Source organism: Quercus lobata, chromosome 2 (assembly GCF_001633185.2).
Source record: "Quercus lobata isolate SW786 chromosome 2, ValleyOak3.0 Primary Assembly, whole genome shotgun sequence".
Taxonomy (NCBI): domain Eukaryota; kingdom Viridiplantae; phylum Streptophyta; class Magnoliopsida; order Fagales; family Fagaceae; genus Quercus; species Quercus lobata.
The window spans coordinates 56,505,546-56,531,736 of record NC_044905.1 but is presented as its reverse complement, the minus strand read 5'-3'; the positions used below and the strand labels follow the sequence as shown (position 1 = coordinate 56,531,736).

General features: G+C 34.4%; 2 protein-coding genes across 3 annotated transcripts; one reads left to right on the top strand and one right to left on the bottom strand.

Moving 5' to 3' along the window:
- The first annotated feature begins 2,683 nt into the window (after window positions 1-2,683).
- LOC115978080 (NDR1/HIN1-like protein 6) lies at window positions 2,684-3,826 on the top strand. Its single transcript, XM_031100104.1, has one exon. The coding sequence runs from the start codon at window positions 2,842-2,844 to the stop codon at window positions 3,613-3,615; it is 774 nt and encodes a 257-aa protein (XP_030955964.1). The 5' UTR covers window positions 2,684-2,841; the 3' UTR covers window positions 3,616-3,826.
- Window positions 3,827-6,918: 3,092 nt separating this feature from the next.
- Window positions 6,919-25,029, bottom strand: LOC115975934 (nijmegen breakage syndrome 1 protein-like). 2 transcript variants are annotated; one of them, XR_004088214.1, is made up of 15 exons: window positions 24,680-25,029; window positions 23,633-23,686; window positions 21,406-21,670; window positions 21,024-21,109; window positions 19,148-19,278; window positions 14,725-14,771; window positions 14,491-14,599; window positions 14,070-14,156; window positions 12,549-12,720; window positions 10,033-10,517; window positions 9,561-9,622; window positions 9,358-9,460; window positions 9,226-9,284; window positions 7,268-7,333; window positions 6,919-7,081 (listed from the first exon to the last, which is right to left on the bottom strand). XR_004088214.1 is itself a non-coding variant. In XM_031096991.1 (14 exons), exons 1-13 carry the CDS (start codon window positions 24,714-24,716, stop codon window positions 9,231-9,233), a joined length of 1,692 nt encoding a protein of 563 aa, XP_030952851.1. In that variant the 5' UTR covers window positions 24,717-24,797; the 3' UTR covers window positions 6,919-7,333; window positions 9,226-9,230. The 2 variants fall into 2 exon arrangements, 1 of the variants encoding a protein (XP_030952851.1); XM_031096991.1 differs by having other exon boundaries at window positions 6,919-7,333; window positions 24,680-24,797.
- Between the last annotated feature and the right edge of the window lie 1,162 nt (window positions 25,030-26,191).

The following is a 26,191-nucleotide window of genomic DNA, read 5'->3' as shown; positions in this document are numbered from 1 at the left end:
AAAATAAGATTAAAATTAGAAGGGAAAAAGAAAAGATGGTGATGGCAGGCATGAGGTCAATGAGGCATTAAGTATCACCTGCCTCGGAAAAGTCAAATAGTAGTTATTAGTCATCCATATGCTCCTATTACAATATTTAGATTCTAGAATAATAAATGTGGTATATATATATGGCCAAAAGGTTGAAAAAGAAAAAATAATACGTAACACTTTTTTGAATCTTGACGTGCAATGGCATAATTGGCTCGACTTTGTCTTGCTTTAATTTCTTTAAACACCGCGTATTGCATTCGCTTTTGAGCATCTCCATTGTAATTTGAAATGATATTTTCCTTGCTCACGCTGCTATATAAACGGTCATTTTTAAAAGAGGACAAAAAGGAATTTGCTTGTAGTAGATGAACAACTTGAGTCCTTGACCTCAACCCCATCTCTTTCATTATTGGAAGTAATAATTAATTAAGAAGTCCACTGTTATTATCATCTTAGATATATATATATATACTATATATATATTGTTAACTTGCAATTGTGAAACTATTTTGATTTCTTTTTTTGACTTCGAAGGTTCCTCTTTGCGTTTGTAGACTTGGTCCCTTGAGTTTTTCAAAATGTTGTTTGGAAAGAGGGTCCGGCTTCTGAAATTTGTTCTCATGTGACAAAATCCACTTTTCTGTATCTAAATTAGTTTTGTTTTGTCCAAATCTCTATTATATATATTAGTAATAGTTTGAAAATATCATTTCTACTAACCTTTCATGGTCTCTCATATAGAGTTCGATGGGTAAAGACAAAGGCAAAGGTCATGAGAGGAGATTTGCTAATAAAGAAAGTTCAAACCATCTTTACATGTTAGATATCAACTGAGGAAGCTAGAACTCCCCTGCAACAAGTTGTACTAAACCATAATTTTAAGAAAATGATATCCCGAGTTGTCATATATTATAAATAATATATTGATATCGTGGAAGCTACAAGAAAATAAATATGTTACTTTCTAAATGGAAAAATAAATAAATAAATAAACACATTAACTTCTGCATGAAAACTTTGAATCTACTAAGGGTTTCTTGAATTCACAAGATACTAGGGTTCTGAAATTCACCAGAAAGAAACAATAAACAAAGTTTGAATTTTTATTAATCTCAAAACTGAATTGCCTTAGAGGCTACGATATGTTTAAATAGTAAAAAGGAAAACTTATGGCAGTTACGAAAATGCCTTGAAAACCCCAACTCGTGCTATCACGTAATTAGGTGGCAAAATAGTAAATTTTACCAAAAATAGCAAAATTGAAATAATTGCGGAAATTGAAACAAACGCGATCTTATTTTGACTTTTAAAGTAGAAGGTATTAAGGAAAACAAATATTACTAAAAATATCAAAATCACTGTTTTCAAGGCCTTAACAAAGAAATTCACCTAAATTAGGGTGACCGTTGAGGCAAAATCTCAAGTCTTAATCAAAAAGCTATTTCCCTTCAACCCTCCAAATTTCATGCAATTCCAACATAATCAGTCCAATAGCTTCTACTGACACCCCCATTGATCTTGTGCCGTGATTTTCGATGCCCTTTCTATTTCAAGAAGGTATGTGCTGTATGTTCTACATTATATATCCTATAAAATAAAATAAAATAAAAAAACCATGACACCTCTTATATTAAAAAAAATATTAAATTAAAAAAAAATCCATCATTTAATTTGGTTTATAAATTATAATTACAAAGTGTATAAAATCAAAACTTCAAGAAAATCATTAAGATTTAAAAGGTATATAATGCTTTAAAACAAAATCAATAATACGTATATGCATTATGCATGACAGTTTTACCAAGCCTCTCATACTCCAATCTCTCCCAATGTTGTGTGGTATGAAATTTAACACTTTAAACTTGAATTTAAGTATAGGAGAATCCCTATAATACCCTCAAAGGAGTCGCTATACCAGTACCAGATTCAAACTAAAGTAATAATTTTCTACATACACCTACAAGGCTACAATGTCAACATTTCCATTCGACAATTCATTTCACCAAAGTAATACCATATTCTGTTCCAGTGTGTTCACACTTCCCACCCGTAAAGAGATTATTCTTCAGCTAGAACCATGACCGTAATTTCCACCTCAATTTTTTATTCACCCATAGAGACGTAAAATTATAGTATTCTTTTTTAAAATATTGTTTACTTTTTCTATTAGAAGTGAAATATTTTTATAAAAATCTTATCTGAATTTGGAAAATATTAGAATGGTATGAAAAACAAATTAAAGAGTATGAAGTTCTATTTTCCAATATAAATAAAGCTACAAATACAACATGTCCCGAGATATTTTTTTGTGAAACTATTGTGATATTAGTATTTATTGTGAGACAAAATGACTGTTACTTATATAGCCTCTTTTTTTGTGAAACTTATATAGCCTTCAATGCAATAGAGTTCTCAGGGAAAACTAAATAATAAATAATAAAAAAATCCGCAGCATTAATGTGACTCTGTCGAATGGAAACGCATATGTTCTAGAATACTATGCTGCGTCCTCGAGTAGGAATGTGATAAATGAAAAAACTCACAATTGAATACTTCGCAGAAAGCGGCACACGCTAAAGTTTTCAAGGTCTGAAAGTCAATAAATGGGAACTACTTTAATCAAATAAACATTATATAGCTGAAAGAGACACTGCTATATACATATATACATCCTCTATTATTAATCAGAAGAAGCATTTTCATTTCTTCATTCTTCTATATTTCACTGGTGATCACAAATTGTTCCTCACAAGTTTTTCCTATCGATCCATCAACAATACATTAAACTTCTCATCAACCCCTTAACTAATGGCTGATCATCAGAAAATCCATCCGGTAGCCCATGATGTTGAAGCACCTCCAGCACCGACCGCCCCATTGGTGCCGCGTGGCGCGTCCAAATCCGACCAAGGTGATCCGGCTGTGGAGAGGCAGGGGCACTACCCTCCCTTTCAACGCACCATTCCTGTGATGCATTCAAAACCACCAAAGAGGAGAAGCTGTTGCTGCAAGTGCCTTTGTTGGACAATAAGTCTGCTATTGCTGCTAGTGATTCTCATTGGTGCTACTGTTGGAATCCTATTCCTTGTGTTCCGGCCAAAGCTTCCCAAGTTCTCTGTGGATAAGTTGGAGATAACCCAATTCAATCTCAACAATAGCGATGACACCTTAAATGCCACTTTTGATGTCACAATTACTGCAACAAATCCAAACAAGAAGATTGGGATATACTATGAGGGTGGGAGTCAGATAAGTGGGTGGTACCAAAACACACAACTATGCGAAGGTGCTTTGCCAAAATTCTACCAGGGCCACAAGAACACCACAGTGCTTGATCTGGCCTTGACGGGACAAACTCAGAACGCGACCGGCTTGATCAACGCGTTGTCACAGCAGCGGCAAGAGACAGGCAATATTCCGCTCGGTCTTAAGGTTAATCAGCCGGTGAAGATTAAGCTTGGGAGCTTGAAGCTCTTTACGGTCAAGTTCAGGGTTAGGTGCACGCTAATAGTTGATGATCTAGCTGCTAATAATCAAATTACTATAAGTAGTAGTAGCTGTAAGTTCAGGCTTAGGCTGTAAATCTTATACTATGTTAGTATATCTCTTCATTTGATGCTTGATTGTATTTTTTTAATTTTTTACCTACTGGGTTTTCCCAGTTAGAAGTGGGGGATTAGATTTAGGTTCATAAGTCCTCCATGCTATTTTTATACACTGCTATACGTCCTTTGTATTCTATTCAGGCATTATACTTCATATTATTTGTTGAGCATAGTACTATTCATATGTACTTTATGGTGCAAACTCTCTCTCTCTCTCTCTCTGCATGTGACATAACTAATGTCTCTTATAATTAAAGATAATAGCATTTTATCAACACAAAAAAAAAAATTATAGTAAGTGTTAGAAGTTAGAACAGATTTTTTTTCCTTTAATCAAAAAGTTCTCTTTAAATCTGTCATGTGACCATTTATGAGTAGCTTAAATTACCTAACTTATTTAATATTCCTATGATTTAATAGTGAAATCGCTTAATGAATTATGTGATTAAAATACACGTAATAAATGGTATTGCATTACTAGACTCATTAGTGAGCTTTAACACACTTCAAACTCTTTAAGAGAAACACAATTGTTTGGCAAAGTTTGAAAAGAGCTTTAAGGCTCCCAAAAAGTGCATTAAGGTAAAGTTCAAATTTGGAGCTTTTTCTTCAAAGCTCATGTTAGCATTAAGTCAAAATTTGTTAAGAGATCCGTAGCTTAATTGACATCTCAGAGTGTTTCTAAAGTCTTGAATTAAACTATAGTTGTATCACTAATTAGATCAACCCTTAGTGAGGATTATTTACAAATAGTAGGAGAAATTATATGGTAAGTTGTGATTAAAACAAAATGGGGATTGCTTTTTATCAAATTAAAATTTAACCCAAATCCCCCTTCTACATTGTACTATCGAATTAAAATATAATAAAAATCTTCACCCGAATCCCAATGACATAACGCCAAGAATTTTTGTAACTCAATTGGTTAATACTCTCATGTTTTTATGACATTTAGTGTTCATATCCTCCCTTATAGTAAGTTAATAACTACAACATATAAATAAATAAATAAATATATATATATATATATATATATATATCCCAATGACATAAAAGCAACCTCCAAAGAAAAAGAAAAAGAAAAAGAAAAATCTAAGCCCTTGAGAGATTTACAACTAGCCTACAATACAACCCACTAGTCTTTGATTGGAAAGAGAATTCCCAGATTACTACAAACATTCGTCACATTGTTCACACTGACAGAAATAGAAAATTCTATCTGATATCAAAACAAGAAATTCGGATCCTCTACCATAATATATGGAGATTATTATGTGTGACTACCATGACTTTCACTCCACGAAAGTAAAGGACACTGCGTTCCTAAAGAAGGCACAAGGGATTCAGCTATGTACTCGGCATTATTAAATATTGCAATCTGTTTAACATGTACAACAAACAAACCCCTAAATGGTAGTATTTTCGTTCAAAGGCTATACCGTGGTCCGTGACGTGTGTATGTTAATGTAAGGTGTTTAAAACAGGCGTGTGTAATAACTAATAAACATTGCCCATACCAAAATATATGCTTCCGCTAGATGCCGTAAGAAAGCATCTAGCAAGCCGCGTCATTTTTTTTTTTTTTTTTTTTAATTTAATTTAATTTTTCGCTGAGTCGAGCATCAACAAATTGAATTACAAATCTACAGTCGGAGTTGATTGGTACATGCATAATTAAACTTGTACCGCCCATTTACTTTAACTAAACGCCACCAATCATAGTTTCTTATATTATACAATTTAATAAAGATACCTAAAAGAAGACCTATGTAGTATGGATGCACAAGGCACAGACTTTCAAAACAATTAGAGCACAATCTATTTTTAACTATGTATAACACAGAGGAACCAGGCTTAGGCCTAAACAAGTATCAATTCATTTAATTTTTCTTCATAAACTATTCGGCTATTGGCCCACAATTTCTTTAGTACATAGGTTGGGCCTTTAACCCATATTATCTTTACTTCATGGGTTGGACTTTTACGACCCACAATTACAAGTGAGCATTATCATCATCATCATCAAGGGAGTGAAGTGCTGCTCTTGGAAGCACACAACCAAGTCTCACAAAATACTTGACTACTCATAAGTCATAAGCATTATCTATCACAAACAGATCACATCTCACACATATCAACATAGTATCATCTGCTTCACTGAAGCTGATAGTGCATAGCACAAAGGACATGTTTGTATCATCTTCTTCATTAAAATTGCTGGAGCAAAGCAAAAGACCAACAGACAACACGAATAACCCGTACAAGAGTTGCTGGACTCACAAACATCCTAGAAAACATAAGATCTTTAAGGGACCGACTCATATTTCATGTCAAAGGAAGGATTTTGACTCTTTAGCTTCTTAAAACTCACTCATGACCAACTTCCAATAGCTCAGACAACAATTTTTCCTCTAATGGTCCAAGCCTATAGATCTCACAAGAGGTAGAAGATCGGGGGAATAACTTGGGAAATGGCCGACACACCCATACGCAAATAAAACCAAATCAAAGAAATAAAACCATAATTAGCTAATTATCTCACACACCCATACGCAAGCTAGCTCCACCAGCAACAACTTTTCATGATTCCTACTTTGCAAAGAGAGAGAGAGGAGGATATCACCAAGAGAGAATAAATTCAGGTGGGTTGATTTGCGATGGCATCATTGGAGAGAGATCTTAGCCCGCTTCAGAAGATAAACCACCATGTTTAACGTATCATTACCATTATATTTGATAGCAAAATAATTTAAGAGCTAACAAGCCGATTATAATTAAATTTAAAACAGAAGAAAGATTTTTGTTAATAAAAATAAATAAATAAATAAATAAAGGTAATAGAAACAACATATTTGCACATCTTTCTTATTTTTATAACAAATGGAAACTGTAGGCCATGCTAACTGTAGCAGTTTGTTAAACAATAATCTAAGTTCAGACCAAAAACTCCTAACTAAAAGCATTGGTCAGTCTAACATAGGAGTGAAGATGAAATTAAACCCACCATCATGAAGTTTCCATTAGATCCTATTTTATGTTTTCCAAATTTTCATGACTGATGCAAAAGCCACAAGATCAATTACCAACATCATTGCCAGATTTGCACAAGCAACAACAAATGCCAAGAGTTAGAAAGGATCAGGGACAGTAATATGTTAGCCAATTATTTGAAAATTTTAGTTAATAATTAAATCTACAAAATTTGTTTTCTTTGCATAGACCATCATCACCAAAAAGACAAAATATAAGGAAGAAATGACATTTATGATTTACAGCATGATAATCCTTGAGAAGAGATATGTGATAACTTACAAATTTGAAAGTGGTGAACTTTGTTCAGACAACTATATCAATACCATGTACAGAGCATATTAGTTTTCTTTTTTTTCTATTGCCAGAGCATATTAGTTACAGGCCAAGATAACCGCAAGAGCATCAGTTTACTGAAAAGAGAGAGAAATATAAATTTTAAAAAAGAAAAAAGGAAAATTAAGAATGGAGGATAAAGGAAAACGAGGGCAAATGCACCAACAGGCACATGCTTAGCTGATTGATAAGCCACAGATTGCACACTGATGACAAAAGAGACTAAGGTGGTAATCAGCTGAGCCATAAGCCAGAGAACTTGCCTTCTCATGGCTAAAGCAGATCATGATAAAAGCAGCAATTGAAGATTGACCTACCCAGCGATCCAACTGCAAGATGCACACAAAGTAATCCAATGAATCAGTTTCAACCAAAAGGTCTGTAAATTGCTCTTAGCCAGAGAAGATTTCTTGGCTCAACCAAAGTTCAGTTATAGTATCAGTTGTAATGCACATATTTAATGCATATGCAGATAAATAAGCACATTGTGACTTGTGAGCTGCGGACATACTGATAAACACATTGTGAGCCACTGTTATACCACATATACCTGTCCACCCTAGATTTCCTAGGATAGATAGTACAATGTAGGGTGAAGGTTCCTGACTGATAGCTACTTTATGTTCAGAAGCTTGACACATAACGGTGCTACATGAAGTTGCATATGTCAGGGTGAAATCCATAGTTGATCGGACTGAAGACAGAATTTCAGTCAACAAAAATTAGTGAAGCTACCCTTTCTCTGGATCCAAGTTTCCAACATCATTTCCCTGATCATCTTTTAGAACACAAACTACCTAAAACAGCATAACAATTTATAAACTACACGATTTATTCAATCTAACCAGATTTTGTTGCCTAATGATTCCTCTCAATCTTACAAAGAGAGGTCCAAGATTCAAATTGTCAAAAGGAAGGGTTTTCCAGTGGCGAAAGGAAGCCTACCAGATGTGTCTATTTGGCTGAGTGTGTACATGTTGGGTGTAGTGTACTTATATATACACCTGCTGCAACTTTTGGTTAATATAACACCCCCAAAATCTTTTAATTGCCTAAATATTTTCACAAATACAGAGTTGGATTACATGTATCGTACTCATCAAATATTACAATGATTGGAGATTAAAAGCTATCTCCTCTGTGAATTGTTCAAAATTTTAGCATTCAATTGATATGAAATTCAGCGTGCATGGAGAGAACATGTGATCTTACAGTAAATTAGTGTTGAGAACACAATAATGGGTTGAGTGTTCTTAAGGGAATTCTTGTAGAATCTTGAATAGAAATGATGAAGGATTAGAGTTTCTTGGATCTTTAGGCGGAATTATGGTTGAATGCGGAAGTGTAAATGTAAGAAGTTGTTGATTTCAGGACTAGAATGAGCTGTTTAGGCAAGTGTATGGTCAGGCAAGGTTAGGGCAGCAAGTGTATAGAATGTTTGATTTGCTTTCTTGAAGGGAAAATGGCTTAGGATGTATAGTGATGCAACTAGGGTTTTGGTGCTGGCTATAGAAATGGAATAGAGAATGAGGTGATATAAGAAATGGATGATAGGATGTAAGGTGTGACTTCTTCAAGAGAGTCACCTCCAATTGAGACTTCTTCAAGAGAGTCTCTTCCTGCAAGACAATCAAGTCTAAGCAAGACAATTTGGTAGTTTCATTCAATGAACAGAAAAGAGATTACAATTGGCTATTTATAGAACCATAACCATCATCTCTTTGGCTCACATGGCTCCATAGGGTTGGTCCTCTATTTCCCATGTGCTTAAAATACTTTAGCATGTGTATAATAGGAATTCAACATGTGTTTAATGCATCTAGCATGCTGAAATTCTAACTGTACCTTATGGTCCTTATCCTACTAACAACCAACATGTAAATGCTTCAACTCTTTCACTTTATTACAGGAATTAACTCTACTCTAAGATCCAATTTAAATCCCAAGCTGCAAGTACTTGTTTGTGACTCTCTGAGGTTTCTATTGATCGGCATTCTTGGACAAAACCCAAAGTGCAGTTATGCACAATCAGTCTGTACCAAAGTGCCGTTTGGCACCCTTGGTCAGAAACTTTCCTTACAATTAGCAACTGTGAATTTATTTAGTGGTATAACTTCAAGCCAATTTAGATCACTTGGAGGCAAAAGTTTCACAAAATTTGCAACTATGATGTTTTACAATTTAACCCCAACATAATATATGGACATCAAGAGAAGTTTACCTTTGCTAACCACGAGTAAGAAGCCCACGAAGAGAACCAGCTACACCACGCTTCCTTCCCTACATAATTAAAAGAGAGAGTTCTAAGGCATGTCCCCAATTCAGTTTAGCTAGAATATTAAGCATTTCTCACCTTCTCGTTGTTAAATAAGTCCTCTGCAATAGCTTCCATTTGCTTTCGCTTTTTCTCTTCTTTTACAGACTCAACCATTTCCTCATTCCCATCATCAGAATCTCTATCATCAAGGAACAAAAAGTTAAATGGATACATTATGCTCACACAATGATTCAAAAACCACACAGAAATCAGAATAAGCTTAGAGACATAAATCTTACTTATATGGGTGCTTCGAAAATGGAATTAGATTGTTGAAGCTATTCCCAGATTGAGTATTTGTCTGCCATTGCATTCCAAAGACCAAAAAAAAAAAAAAAAAATTAGGCGTTTTACAAGCTCAGGTTCAAGCCTGGGTAAGGTCCTCTCAACTATTGTAGCAAAAAACAATTACTTATATATATATACTTGTAGAAATAAGACAAGAAATTTGATGCATTTCAGGGCATGGCCAATTACATTTTTCAACATGAATTCCTAGCCTAAAATTTCAAGTTTAATCAATTGATTTATTAATCAGATCGATTAAGCACTAGACAATTTCAGAGTTAACAAATTATTTTCCAAATGCCACATGCCTAAATCAAGAGAATAGGACAAATGGATATTTCTTCCAAAAAGCCAAAAGTGATTATTCTAATGTGTAACTCCATTGCATGGTATTGGCAGGAATAAAAATACCGAGGTCATCACCTTTCTGAAGCGTTTGAAATTTAGAACTCCATTGTTTGTGGTTGTACTGAAGCGAGAAGGTATGTTCGTATCTCGCACAACTAAATCTTGGCTGAAAAGTATATCTGAATTTCCACATTCAGACTCATCACCCTTGTCTATTTTGACTGTAATACCACAACTAACGTCTCTGTAGCTTGTACCACAGATATCCTTTGATTTGATGGCAGCATGATCCATGACCGTTTCAGTTTCGTTCACAAATTTAACGGCTTCTTCAGAAACCATGGATGTTTCAGCTTTGCTCACAACTTTAATGACTTCATCTTTGCTCACAAATTTAATGGGTTCTTCAGAAGCCATGGATGTTTCAGCTTTGCTCACAACTTTAATGGCTTCATCAGTGCAGCCTGTGACATTTTCCTGAATTGATGTGGCCGTTTCCCCCTCTAAATCAGAATCTGCTACCACTGTTTCGTCTGTGGAGCACGAAGATGAAACAAGTACTGCAAAATGACATATATTGAACTACATTACTTTGGTGTAAGAAAGAAATACACAATTTGATTGTAATCTAAAAGATCAAGTATAAATTTCTTTCCAGGAGAGGTAAAAACAGCCATAAATATAAGAAAAAGGGAAAGATACGGCAAAATGCTAATTTCTAGGAAGGATTCTTGGACCTATCAAGTAAGGTCATGTGTCCTATCTTTAAACAAATTTGTTTCCCACAAGAATTCAACTAAGATACAAGATAAGATCATCAGAATTCTGGAAGAAATCTCTTCGAAGAAAGGGGAAGTTGATTCCTGTTTGCTAATGAAGCTCTTCAGCTCGCTTTCTATAAATAGAGACTTCTACTTCCAACAAAAGAGTGGAAAATGCAAAATAAAAGCTAGGGGCAAGAGTCTGCTACAGAAATTTGGGGGGGGGGGGGGGGGGCAGGGGTGATCTGGTTTTCTAAAGAAAATGTAAAAGAAGAAAGTGGAAAGTTTTGCTCACTTCAGGGAAAAAAAAAACCAAAAAAACAAAAAACACTGAAAAAGAAGTTTTTCTACTGTCAGGAGAGAATCAGTGCACAAAGAAGAGAAATCCTGCTGTTGTACAGGAATGGGAAGAGTACAAGCTCAGGTAGAAGGCAGGATAGCGCAGAATTTGGACAGCTTCCCTAGGGAAGATTATTACTATCAAAAACTTACGATGAAGAAGAAGAATTATCATAGTGGATTGGTGTTGTATGTGTAAGCAAGATAGGGAGTCTGTTGATTATTTGTTGTTACATTGTTATATGGCCAGAGATCTATGGTCTTTAGTAGCGTTTTGCTTATTTGGGGAGCAGTGTGTAATGCATAAAAGGGTCTTTGATGTTGGAAGGGACAGTATGCTAGGCACCATGGAGTTATTTGGAATGCAATCCCTCTATGCATCATGTGGATTATATGGGTAGAACGAAATAACCAAACCACTCAGGAATGCAATCCCTCTGTGCATCATGTGGACTATATGGAAGGAACGAAATAACCGAACCTTCAAAGGCCTTGAACGACCCATGTAGATATGAAGCTGATTTTTCTATGTACTCTGTATGATTGGATGGCTACTTGAAGTGGCCATTCTTTCTCAATTTTGCTGGATTTTTGTACTTTTATTTGATTTTGGATGCACTTGGTGGTTTCTCATCTTTTTTTAAGGAAGTAAATTTGATTTATTAAAAAAATTATTTTAAAAAAAAAAAAAAAAAAAAAACCTATGTTTCCTTTCTGCTCACGCTCAGGCATAGGTTTCAGTAAACTTTCTTTATCAGTGCTTTACTGGCAAATGGCCTTTAGTATTTGGAATAATAAGATGGGTCCTGCTAACAGGTGCTCTTAGGCATTTGTTAATAGACCATTTTAGGGAAATTTTAATACCATTTTCATTAGAAATATAAAAAGTGTCAAAAAAGTCAGCTGTTTTTTTCTTTTCCCATAAAAAATTTCCAAAAATACTTCCTAAACCAATGCCTTTGGGGCATCTGTTAACTTTTCCCTAATAAGAAACCAAACGGTTCAAATTCTAATTTATAACTCAACATTGAATGTCAATCATTTGTTAACCCAACATGAAGGATAAAATAAATTACTATAATCTAACACACTAACAAAACACCTCATCTAGTTTTCTTGCAAGTTTAATGAGTTTACGAGAAAGATGGCATAAGGTGAATTCACTAAAGCACAGCTAAAACTTGCTTGCATTAACACTGGTGTACTAGAAACACGGAGAGAAGGAAAAAAGAACAAGGGAAAAAAAGGAGAAAGAAAAAGAAATTGGAGAATGAATCAAGTATTATTGGATTTTCCTTAATTATAACCAAAATTGCAAAACTTAAAATGTTCTTTAGTGGAAAAATAAAATGCAACTTAACTAGCCACTGGACATGGTAAGAACATAGAAAGATTGTTTACCTGTAAAAGTACAAATAATTATGTGCACATCATTATTTAAAGTGATTAAAAAGCAAGGAACACTTATTCTGCATATATACAAGTACTTACTGCATGCTGATATCAAAAAGGATGGATTCAGCCATCCAGTTAAAACAGCACGTATTAAATCCATCTCATTTACTCGCGAGAACGAACTGAGTTTTTTGAGTTGATCAGACTGCTCTGTTGATCCTCCAGGGATAACACAAACCATACGATTATTATCTCCATATTCCAAGTCCTACAATAAATTATTCACTTAAAATTTTAGAACATAGGCCGTGAGAACAGACACACTATAATAATCTGGAAAAAATAATGAAAGTTGTCATCCAAGTATACAGGATGAGAACCTCAAGGCCTAAAAGTACAGAAAATCAAACATGGATAAAAAAGTTGGAAAATTTCATCCACTCAATACAGCAATCTCTTAATACTTAAAAATGCAATTATAAAAATAACCCTAAAAATAATATTACATGCAAAAATTTAATGAAATTTTATACCTGCCCCTGCACAAAACACACCTGACTCTTAAACAAAGGACCCACATTAAAAATTGTTTTGACCATAGACTCCTGATGATTTACCCTTCAAAAAAATAAAAGACTCTTGTCAATCCAACTTGCACGTGAACCCCACATAAGGAAAACTTTATCCTACCAAAAACAAAATTACTCCAATTACAGCAACCTAACCTTCCTTCATGACTCCATCACCTCTACCAAAGCTTAATATAGTTTCAAACCTAAACCCCACCCCCCCCCCCCCACAACAACCCCCAACCCCAAAAAAAATCCTTTCTTCTTTTCTTCTCCCCTCCAAAACCTCCACCAAAAATAAACAATAAAAGAAGTAACCAAGACAATGACTGCACAATGGAAAATGCCAAAAGTTAGGAATGAAATCCCACATTACAATTTTTAAGCTCTTCACAAGCCAATCATTTAAAAATACCAAAAAATAGAAAGGAAGTTACCAGAAAAAGGAAGGGAGAAAGGAAAGATAATGGAAAATATACATATACTATAGTGTCCCTTCAAAATAAAAAGGGAAATCTTGTGCCATTTGTTTTTTCTTTCTTACTTTCAAAGTAACCAGTTGAAAAGAAGGGTTCAATATAGAAACATCACGTATTAGGTAAATATAATAATTACAAGTAGATTGCATTTTCCCACCATAAACCATAAGGTCAGTTGTAATATCATTAACAACCTAAAAATTTGAACAATCAATCCCCTAAACTATGAAATCAGTTACAATGTCCTCATGCCGTTATACTTTCTCCAACTTCCATCATAATTAATCTTAAAATTCACATGCTTATTTTCTTTTAACTTTCTTGTGATCATGTGATAAGAATGTGGAAATTAGGAATGAAAATTAGGAAAACAGTGGAAGGATGTCACAACTAATCATATAAAATACAAAGAAAAGAAAAAATTTCTAAAAAATAATAAGAAGGGCAAAACCTATAATTAGTAGTAAAGTAGATTTTACTGTAACTACTTACAAATTTCTAAACATTAAAGGGGGAAAAAAAAGGACACACACAGACACACATGTATATAAAGAGCATGAATTGCATACTTGGCTACTTGAACAAAAGCCTGATACAGAAACAATCTTTGCACCACCCACTTCCAATAAGGACTGCAACCGATCCCTGAACTTGTACTGTACATGAACAAAAACAGGTATTAAACACCAGAGAAATTTCCAAATGTTCTCAGCAATGAGCATGCCCTTAAATATGAATAAAATATATTATAGGAAAATAAACAGAACTATCCATTACATCTTGCCAAAAAAAGGCTTTTAGTATCATGATATAATCTTCCAATAAAATTCTCAGGAGATATATAATGAAAGTATTGCAAAATTTTCTTTTGCAACAGAATCATTAATGATATCATTGCTTGTCTCTTTGTGAGTGTGTGTGTGTGTGTGACAGAGAGAGAGAGAGAGAGAGATTAGCATTTCAAAGAGATTAAAGGACTCAAAATATAACCATGTTTGTCTCTTCCAATAAAAAAGTATATCCTTCCAAACAGTTTTCACGAGATTTAGGGTCTGCAACTTTGATTGATTCTCCTTCTACTGTCAACATTGGAGCATAGCTGTTATTATTGAGGAAAAAAAACAAAACAAAACAAAAAAATCAGCTAAACCAAGCTAGTTCCCCAGGAACATCATTGAATAAAAAACTAATCCAACAAGAAGCAAGATCTTAAGAAATACTTACGAACTGCAGCTAGGAATTTCAGTGCGAATGTTCTTTTCTGCAACAAACTAAATAAGATACACAGTCAGTTATGTTTCAGAAGTTGAGTATATGTGTAGAAAAGCATTTTAGTGCCAACAAATATTTAAAAATTTTAAAAAGGGGGAAAAAAGACAGCATGCTAGTGGGTTCTAGACATGAGTTTCAAAATATGCTATTGGAATAGGATGGCTCCTACTAGCTTCTCCCACCTCCACATCCGGCCACCCTCCAAGAACCACACATGCGAGTCCCCCCACACATGGCTCAAGCAGCAATGGCCCTTAAGAAAATTACTCAAGGTTCCAGATTTAAATATTAATACATTCTATATGTATGTAATGATTAAAAAGCCTGAATTCATTGTCATATAAATCAGCTAGTAATAACAATTTTATTGAAGGAAAAAGGGTGAAGCCCAAATACACAAGGAGTTTACAAGAGCCACAAAAAAGACTACTTCGTGCAAAAAGGGCACAAAAATGTCATTAAAGGACAAAGAAAACACAAAACTATGTACAAGCTAAAAGGGAATTATAAACATCATGAGGGAATCACTAGATATGAGTTCCCAAGCCTAAGACCAATCAACTAAGATGCCTACAAAAAAGGCAAAAAGCTGAAGCCCCGAGCTTTCAACATCCACAAACCTACAATTTTTCCATTCCCTCCAAATACACCACATCAAACACAAAGGTGCCAAATTCCAAATGTTAGACAACTGTTTCCCCAACCAGTTTCACCATCCCATCAAAAGATTGAGTACTCTCTCAGGATGAACCCAAGCAACCTAAATTATCTAAAAACAAAGCTCCACCAATGATAGGCCCCCTCACAGTGGATCAAAAGATGGTTCACTGATTCCCCATAACACTAGCACATGCAATGCAAATCCACAAGGGAATAACCTCTCCTCCTCAAGTTATCTCCAATGAGTATTTTCCCCCATGCCGCCATCCAAACAAAAAAAGGAAACCCACCAAGAGGCCTTGACCCCCTAAATCCCTTTCCAAGGGAAGGTGACAATTGAATGCCCTCTCAACACACTATAAAAAGACCAAATGTCAAACTCCCCAGTCTTCTTCAACTTCCACCTCACCCGGTCCCCACCCTCAATAGGAGGAATCTGAGACTGTATGAAGGAAGGCCACCACTAATTCCATTTCCCAATCATTCAAATCACGCTGGAACCTCACATCCCAACTCCTTTCCCCTCCCTACTGCCTCCCGAACAATAGCAATCTCAAACAAGATTGGGAAATCCTCTCTAAGAATTTGGTCACCACACCAACAATCATGCCAAAATTGCACTTGATTTCCCAAACCAGCCTCAAACTGAATGTATCTACTAAAACCTTCCCAACACATCCGAATGCTCCTCCAAAGACCACAAGCATGAGGGCACCTATTCAACTTAGAAATTCATCCCCCCCACAACCATGGAATAAATGAGGAGGCCGGTTCATGTCTATGGACGATAACGAAGAAATGCTGCAATTAGGTTGGACTGACAAAACAACCCCTTTCTGAATAGGTTCTGTACTTTGTTGTTAAAGGAATTCTTGTGGAAAAGCATATGGGGGCCTAAGATGCCTCATAATGTTTCTTTTTGATATTGGCCCTAGATGAAATTATCAACCATGTAAAGTTGCTACAACGTCAAGTTGAGTGAAATTTTCAACTTTCTGAGAAGCAAAAAGGGTTCCCTTTTCAAGGGAGAAGGGCACTAAGAATCATCCAATCCTACAGGAAACTCAAACTGGACATACCCAAAAGCAACAAATCTCTCACCAGCAAGAAGAAAATCAACTAGAGAAGGGCAATGAGTCCCACTCACCTCCAATCTGGTAGGTCCATGCTTCCTAGCTGTGATTTGAAGAGGTGGATTTGAATTTAAATATTAGGCTAAAATTCAAATTGCTCCCTCTAAGTTTGATTGAAATTCGTTTCAAACCTCTAACTTTACTTTAGATCAATTGAATCCTCTAAATTTCAAATTTATTCAATTCAGGCCTTTCATCCAATTCTGTTAAAAATTTGCTATTAAGTATGCAATTAACTAAGGAAAAATGATTTTTTGAAAAAAAATAATTCTCACATAAAAAATCTATAGAGTATTTTTATTAATTTTATAGATTTTTTTCATGCGAGAAAATTATTTTTTTAATGGAAATTTTTTAACGAAATTTGATAGAATACCTGAATTGAATAAATTTGAAACTTAGAGGACTCAATTGAACTAAAGTAAATTTAGAGGCCTGAAATGAATTTTAATCAAACTTAGAGGGTACAATTTGCATTTTAGCCTAAATATTAAGTTGGTATATGGGTCAAACAGTCAGTGGGCTAGTATCAACAAAAAGAAGGAAACTAGGCCCACAAGCAACAAGCCCACCCCTGTTGTGGGTATGGTGAGTGTTGACCAAAATAATAAAGCGGGTGGGCCACATCCAAATCCCGAATAGGTATGGAGGCCCCCAATGGTGAATAGGTTAAAGATAAAGGGTAGAAGTAGTTAATGGCCCATTAGGCCCCTTACAAAATGTGGATGGCAATTCAGATCCATAACCCAGCAAACCCAAGCTATTAAAAGAATATACCCAAAAACTTCAAAGGAAAGAGATTCCATAGTCACGGACTTGGTTTAATGCGAGGATACCATGTTTTGATGACTACCTTAGGGGTGGGTAGTTGTGAGGAAGTATGGCTCTTTCAGGGATAGTTGGACTAACTCAATGGTTATTGGGACATATGGGGGTGAACCTTTGGAAAAATATGAGGAGTTGGGGAAAAGTTTTCGAGGTTTATTTTGCCAATGAGCTATAGATTAACTAGAACTTCCTTCTCCCATGGTAATTAAATGGAGGGTGAGGTCATGGGTTCAAGACCCACAGGGTGCGCATGTTACCAATCAAAAGAGAAAAATGTTTTCAAGGTTTTTTTTTTTTAAAGGATTCTTTCACTGAGCTATTTTGTATAGCAAAGGATAAGGATTCTTCAATGGCAGATTATATGCAAACTCGCAATGGCTCAGTTCATTGGGCAGTGACTTTTGTGAGGATATAGGACTGGGTGTTGGAGCCCACTTTGACTTTCTTGGAAGTACTCTATTAACAGTGCAAAGTAATGAGGAATATAAGTTATGTTGGAGGTTTCCTGATAAGAGGGGATTCAAGGTGAGTTCTTATTACAAAGCCTTAGTCCCTGCTGGAGTTGCAAAATTTCCTCAGAAAGGCATTTGGAAGCTAAAATTTCTGACTAGAGTCACTTTCTTTATTTGGACTGCATCTTTGGGGAGGATCTTAACTGCTGAGAACTTGCAGAAGAGGAATATAAATGTGGTTAGCTGGTTTTGTATGTGCAAGGAGGACAAGGAGACAATGAACCATTTGCTTGCGAATTGTCCTGTTGCTAGAGATCTATGGGATGTGATTTTTACTCTCTTTGAGGTTCAATCGGTCATGCCTAAGGGGATAATAGAATTACTATCTTGTTGGAAGAACCAATTTGGGAGACATAGAAACAGTGCAATATGGAAGGCTATTCCACATTGTTTGATATGGTAATGGTGTCTGTGGTGTGAAAGAAATGCTAGAACTTTTTGGGTGTGAACAGACTAGTTCTGACTTGAAGATGCAACTTTTCAGAACATTGTTTGAATGGATACTAGCTTCAGGGACATATCCTTTCTCTAAGTTCTTAGATTTCATGGATCACTGTACTATAAAAGCTTAGCTCTTTTTTCTTTTTTCTTTTTTTTTTTTTTGATAATGAAAATGTATTGATCAAAAAAAAAGAGAGAGAATACCCAAGTACACCGGAAGTGTAATTGAGTAGCAGTACATTAACCTCTCAAATTACAAAACTCAATTAAATCTAAAAGAAAAGAACAGGGGAGAGAATAGAAAGCAGTACTCCAATCCAGCAAAGAATGAAGGAGGGATTTAATCTCAAGTATAAACCGTTCACTTACCTCAAAGCATCTCGCATTCCATTCTCACCAAATGCACCACATAACAAAGTGTGGCACAGCCCTCCAGAATGCAATATTTCTAGTAAACCTAGTATACTCCCTGTATACTTGATGTTCTTTTAATCAAAGAAACTTTTTTACTAATAAAAAAAAATTGCATGTACTAAAAGCTGCACTTAATATTTCTTGTTTTAAGCATGTATTAATTATCTGATTCCATGCCCACAAGTATTCTTAAAACTTAAGATGTGCATGCAACTGCTGTTTTTTGGATAAGTTAAAATGAATGTGCAACTAAATGACCATGTTATCAAAATAGCATACAAAACTGTACTCTGGAAAGAAATTATTTGATAAGTATGCTCTCAATTATAAGTTAACAACAAAGTTATATCCCAGAGAAGTAATTCAAGATGTTTAATGTTAGTTTACCTCAACCCAACTACTAAGAACAATAGGTTTTTTTGATACAATGGCATCAAGCACATCTTCTTTCACTGGCCTGAGTTGATCAACAAGCACATGTGTGCACTCTTGAGCCAGGCTGTGAGTAATATGAGCTCCTATAAAGAAAGCAGAGTATTTATTATACAAAACTTTCAAAAGTCACATTGAAAGCAGGAGCAATAATTTTTTACAAGAGTCAGATGTTGCCTTGAGCAAAACCATACCACGTTTCCAGATATATTTGGGCAAAAAGATTATAAAGATGATACCACCATAAAGCCTATAGAGATTTTTGTAGTGTGATACCCCAGCTATCATACATTTCTAAATGGGAAAATTTCTGAAAATTTGTTAAATATTGTTATTAGAAATGTAGGATAACCAAGTTATTACATTGAATTTCTCTTCTTCTTCTTTTTTTTAAGTTATTACATCGAATTTCTAGAACCCAATTTTACTTAAACCTTTTTTTTTTTTTGGGGGGGTGGGATAAGTATAACGAAATACTCTTATGCATACTTCTTGTGCCCGTTTGGATTCAGCGTTTTCCACTGAATCCTGGGCTGCGTTTTCTGATTTTTTTTTTTTTTTTTTTTTTTCCCCAGCCACACTATTTGACCAAGTCAACCGTGAACAGTGCACTCGTGCACTGTTCACGGACCCATAAATTCCACTTTTCAGCGACTTTTTCATTAAAAACGGGTCCCACGATACTATTCACACATTTAAAAATTATTTTGTTACAGTTTTTTCGGTTTCAGTTTTCAGTTTCAGCAAAAATAAGCTCAATCCAAACGGATCCCTTAGACCTGAAAGCTCCCAAATAATAATAAGCTTATTAATAACCCCCAAAATATTAAGATTACTATTCAGATGCAATCCAAATAAATTGTGTCATGTCCAATAATATTTCAATTTTCATAATGAACCAAAATAATCACAATAGTGAACAAATATTCAAGCAGCTGTACAATTTAGAGATGTAAGATAGCCAGAGCGATGTACAATTACTTGAAATGTAGGATAACTGGGTATCACATTTAGGGTCCCTTTACCAGCAGCATTTGGACCACATGGAGACAGGCATTTCATCATGCAGTGAGACTCATAGTCATTGTCTGGTCTTCTCTCTACTTTGATGAGTAACAGAATTTCTTGAGCATAGTGGAGGTATATATATTAAATCCCTTCAGAAGTTACAACCTAAAATTTCATAAATTCAAATAATTTATGATCTAGATTTCTCTCTTTTTTACTCTTTTCTAATTGCGTGTCCTAAACATGCCATAATCTAAAGCATTTGCAATTGGCTAACTAACACTTTGAAAATATTCAACTCACTAAAGTCTTAATTTCTTTTTCTTTTTCTTTTTTTAATTAAACATTTCATTAATTAAAAGCGAAGAGGCACAAGCTCAACCTGTGGACAAAGGATGTATGCCAAAGATACACCAGCATTAAGCACTAAAAGTACAGCTATCAAGCATCTCAAGAATCTTAATTTCATGTTTATTATATCTCTAACCATGATTAGTTACATATGTAGGACCAATTACTTCCCCATAATCCTTACAAAACGAGGTGATAGTTGTACTCAAAAAGGGGAAGGTGAGGCCATATGCTATTTGACTCAACTCATTCAATGGATAAAAGTAAATATATAAACAAGGAAGCATTTGATTCCGTGATAGTGCCTTTTACTTTTCTGCACCATTGATAGAACTCATATTATTATATTAGGAAGACCTCATTTGAACGAAAATCAAGACACATATTATTTATGAAAATATAATAAGTAATATTTCCAAGATAAAAGCAAGTACATATCTCTTGATAGCTAAAAAGGGCACCTCTCACTAACCAATTGCTGAAATTTTGTCTTGAAGGGGCTGATTCACTTGGGAGGACTCCGAGCAGACAAAAAATATGAGAGGAACAAAACAAAACCTGTATGGAGTGAAATGTCAAAGGAATAAGTAGAACATGATAGTGTAAAGTTTTATGTAATAGCACCAATTTTAAATGCCGTATTTTTTTTTCCAGGGTAGACACAACCTAATCAACATATAGATGGACATGATCATGCAATACACAAGGATGTTAACATTTAAAAATAATAAATGTGATCATGTAATCCTCAAGGATGTTATATATATATATATATATATATAATCTCAAAACTGAACATCTCATGATGCTGTCAGCAAATGTCACAAATGCAGCAGCAAAAACATTTTACTTACCTGTAGGTTGCATTACCAGTTCCAAAAGAAACCAGGTCCCCATCTTCTAAAGTTGTTTCCTTATTTGGGAGCTCATGAACTTTTTCCTTTTGCCCCAGATTCTTGTTAATGAATGTTCCGTATTTGGAGCAATCTCTAATCCTAACTTTAGACAAAGTGTTGAAAGGTCTTTTATTCAGGGGATTCAAAGAATTCAGTGCATCAACAACTATTTCTGCATGGATCCGAGAAACTCCTTTGTCTTTGTTAATAATTACGTCACAACCTGCAACCAGGAACCATAAGTTTGAAAAATATGAATCAGAAGTTAAACACAATACAAAAGACGGTAAAATAACAATAATCTAGGAGAAAATTTTCACACGCACGCACATGCACACAAGTAACAAACAAGGCAAATCTAAAGATTGACAAAGTCATTGCACGCCCTATGTGGCTTACACCGATAAGCCCCAACCCAACCATGGTTTCTGTCTTTCTGAACATGGTCCAGACCTCCTTAGATTAGAATAATAATAATAATAATAATAATAATAATAATAATAATAATAATATATATTACAAGAGCTAAATTTGATGATTTAGTGGATTGGAAAATTGCAAGTACATACTTATGGACAAAAGGTCTAAGTATTAGGAAATTGAGTACTTTTAAGTTTTAACCATGCTTTGTTGGGAAAGTGGTTTTGGAGATTTAAAGAGAAGAATGGTAATGAGGAGAGTTGGATACACACCAGTTCGTACAACATATGGCTTGGGAGTTTATAAAGTGATCGAAGCAAAGTGAGATTCCTTTTCCAGGTTCACATTAAGGATGGAACAAGAGTGAGTTTTTGGTATGATATTTGGTGGGCTGATAGAGCTTTAGTGTCTTTATTCGCCAAGTTTAGAAGAAGATAAAAGCAAGGTAAGATTCTTTTTCCAGATATGTTGGATTTCATGTTTGGAAAATTACACAAGCACCTGGTGGGTCATGAACCTACAACTTCACTCCCCCAACTCGCTCTTACAGGGGAAGGAGGTGCCAATTGAGCTAGATCTCATTGGCGTACACAATAGCACAATTTGTGTGAGTTCCACTCACCATTGAGAATTGGATTTGATAAACAATTATTTTGAGTTGCATTTAGCCCAAATTCATGTATCAAGGCATAAAAGATAAGGTGCCTTGGGCAATAAATAGACACAGTCATTTCACCATTCAATCATACTAAAGCATTAAAAGGGATTGTAAAGTCAAATTTTCATTGGAAGGAAATTTGGATAGTGAAAGCATCTATGAAAATAGCTTTTGAAAATGAAACAAAGAAACCATAGGACTTTTGAAAATTAAGAGAAATCAATCTTGGAAATTAAGAATAGTTTTCTGAGATCTTTTTTTGAATATTACATTATGACAAGGGGTTGTCATGTATATCTACAATTGATTTTTGGACAATATGAATGTCCGTTTGTAATTCTTTAAGGAAGCTCACCATTTCAAACTTTCCTTTCTCTTGATTGTCTAACTTATCTGTTGTTTATAGTCAAAAAATATACTGATTTAAAAATAAGATAATAATAATTACCTTTACCTATCATAAAATGATTTGCTAAGTCTTGAATTTCATTTCATTGATAGTAACCTTATATATATATATATATATACACACACACAATAGGAAACCTATAGCGTCCACTCCATGATAACTGCACTAGGCCAAGACACCAATTGGGTTCTTTTAGGTGTGGGAGGGATTTGAACCCAAGTCATTAGTTCAACAACAAGAGACTTTACCAATTGACTAATTGGAAACCACCATTGATAGTGCCATTCTTTTACTAGAGGATTCAAGCAAAAGTAGAAATATTTGTGGGGACAAATTGATAGTGTCCATTCTTTTGCTTGTTAGTTTTGATGACTTTTTAGAGGTATTCCAAGACATGAGACTAATTATGGAACGAAGAAATCAACCAATCAAAAAAAAAAAAAAAAAAAAAGAACATCAAAATATATTTGACCAAGCAGCATCCTGCCACTGGCAAATAGTAAGGCACGAAGGATGATAGATAGCCTAGGTCTAAGAATCAACCATTGTCCAGTACCATGCTAAGATAAGAGAAAACCTAGACGTCTAAATTATAAAAAATTTAATCACATTAGCAGGCCTTCAGAATGTAAATAAATGTGTAACTATAAAAATTTAGATATTAGGAAATTGAATTATAGGAGCACATGCTAGAGTACCTTTGCGACCAACTTTGTAAGTTCCCCTTGCAAATATATAGTACTTATCTTCACCTGTCATATACATCAGACCTAGTTAGATATCAACATAAGCCTGAACCTTAAAATAAGAACAGACGTAAAATATTACGTTTCAAAGCTATAGAACAAATCAGAGAAAACAATAACATCATACAAGTAAAATAATTTTTATTCAAAACTGGAGATAGTCCAAATACACAATATGCAATTATGTATAGTGGACTACTCCCAAAGAAATACAATATCAAGCTCACAAGATCTTAAAAAAAAAAAAAAAAAAAAAAAAGAGGGAATGCTTCCCAATACTGTCATCCGCGCAACATCATTTGCTTAATTACATTATTAGTACTATCAACACCACCAAAATCTCTACCATTCCTCTCTTGCCAAATAGTCCACAACACACACAGGGGAATAGCCTTCCAAATCTTCAAAATTCCATAGACAATAAGAAACTTTTCTTTTCTTTCCAACATCTAAAATCAAAGTCTTCAGCATGACCCCAAAAGAGAGTAAACACAAACATGCTCAATTTTCACATACTAAAATGCAAGACCAAATCTGTAATATGTACAGAAACCAAACATTGAATCGGTCTCAAGCCAAAAATTCCCACCACAGGGTCTACCTTGTCCACCGCCAATGAATTAGCTAAAACCCCAAAAACCCTTCAGAACTCGTTTCTTGAACTCAACAATACACATGCCAAATTTTGACATCGAAGATAAAATAAAAGCACACAAACTTGGAACTCTTACACTATATATATATAACAAAAGACAATGTTTAGCAAACGTAAATCATATAAATAAAAAAAGCCAAAGTTAACAACAACCACATTGGTAGTGTGAAAAGTGTAGTTAAACTTTAATCCTTTGATTCTGAGATGATTACTACACCACAAACAAAAATAACAATGATTATTCAATTTCCAATTTTGATGAAATAAGTGAATGCCAAATAAATAATCAAGAAATGGGGTTTGGGTGAAGAAGAAGAAGACGAAGAAGGTGTAAGTGAAGCTACCTGAGACAGGGTCTACAGGAAAGAGAGCCCACACCATAGTTTGTCAAATTTCTTCTTTCTGATTTTCTGATTTCTGTCTCTTGTCGTTTTAGTCGAACGGAAGCGCCGCGACCGACCGATACAGACCGAGGGCCAATGTGCGCGTTACTACTTACTAACCACTTGCCACTTACATGGCCAATTTCAACAAGGCCGATCCACGGCGCCGTTTTGCAATTTGCATGCGCCTAAATTCTATCATGTCCAACCCCGTACATTCCCTTTTTCCTTTCCATTTTTTTCATTTAACACAATTAATATTTGAAATTTAAACTCTTCAACGCTGAAAATTAACTATTAAAATCAATTAATATGATAATAAAAGAAATCATCATAAAATATACTAAAAGATGTTAGTTAAGTATTTAATATTCAAGATATTGGATCCTAGTTATAAATTGTCTACCATAGGTATGCCATTCAAATAGATAAAATAAAAAAGGGAAATTACACTTTACCCAGTTGTGGTTTGCCTAAAAAATATTTTGTCTGTTTGTAGTTTAAAAATTGACATTTTACCTAACTTATATTTGTTTTCTATTACCCACCTTCGTTAAAAATAAAGATAAATTTGTATTTTCCTACACTTTTATGTGTCCCTCATCTGAAAACATAAAAAACTAAAAAGTCAAGAGAAAATAAGATCTAAAAGCTAGGTTTTGTAGAAATTAAAACCTAACTTTTAGATCTTCTATTTTAATCCATGCCTCAACCAAAATCCATGATCAATTTTATTCCCTCTGGCCATGTAAAAATTCATTAAGGTAAGGTAACAGATAAATTTATGAGGATAACAGATAAATTTTCATTCAACAAACATTTCAGAATTTTTTATAAAAAAAAAATGCTAGAAGCACATTGTACTTGCCATCATTAACAAACAATAATTCATATAATTCAATAACATAATCGGATAGCAATAAGATGGGTACAGACTACAGAACAATACCCACAACCCAATAAATTTGTCCCAACCCTAAGAGAAAATTTAAAGAAATTATTAAAATGAATTAAAATCTCATGTAATGAAAAAACTAGAACCTATAAAGCAAATTTCCATTTAAGGATAGCGAACATCAAGAGAAAAAATAATTGTCATACAGTATACGAATCTCTCTAATTAAACATATCTGATAAAAACTCATTGTGTGAAGGACTTAGATGGTATAATCAAATCAATCAAAATGCAAAACAATAATTTAAGCAAAAAAAACACTCAATAGCATACATTCCAATGCCAATGGCATATGCATCATTTCTGCATAAACTAACCACTTCTTCCCATTTCTGAATTTATGGTAATATTGGAATTCTACTTTCTTCATTCCTTAAGTAATAATATCTCATCATATGAAATTTTTTTTTTTTTATGTGTTAAAATAGAAGATCTAAAAGTTGAGAAATGTAAAAGTTAAGTTTTAATTTTTAGAGAACCTATCTTTTAGGTCTTTTTTTCCCTTAATTTTTTAGTTC

Coding starts and splice junctions, on each gene's coding strand:
- LOC115978080 (XM_031100104.1), top strand. CDS start 2,842: ATGGCTGATCATCAGAAAATCCATCCGGTAGCCCATGATGTTGAAGCA.
- LOC115975934 (XM_031096991.1), bottom strand. CDS start 24,716: ATGGTGTGGGCTCTCTTTCCTGTAGACCCTGTCTCAG. Junction 23,687..24,679: donor TCCTGTAGACCCTGTCTCAG/GTAGCTTCACTT, acceptor TGTATATGACAG/GTGAAGATAAGTACTATATA. Junction 21,671..23,632: donor TTACAAAGTTGGTCGCAAAG/GTACTCTAGCAT, acceptor TCCTGGTTGCAG/GTTGTGACGTAATTATTAAC.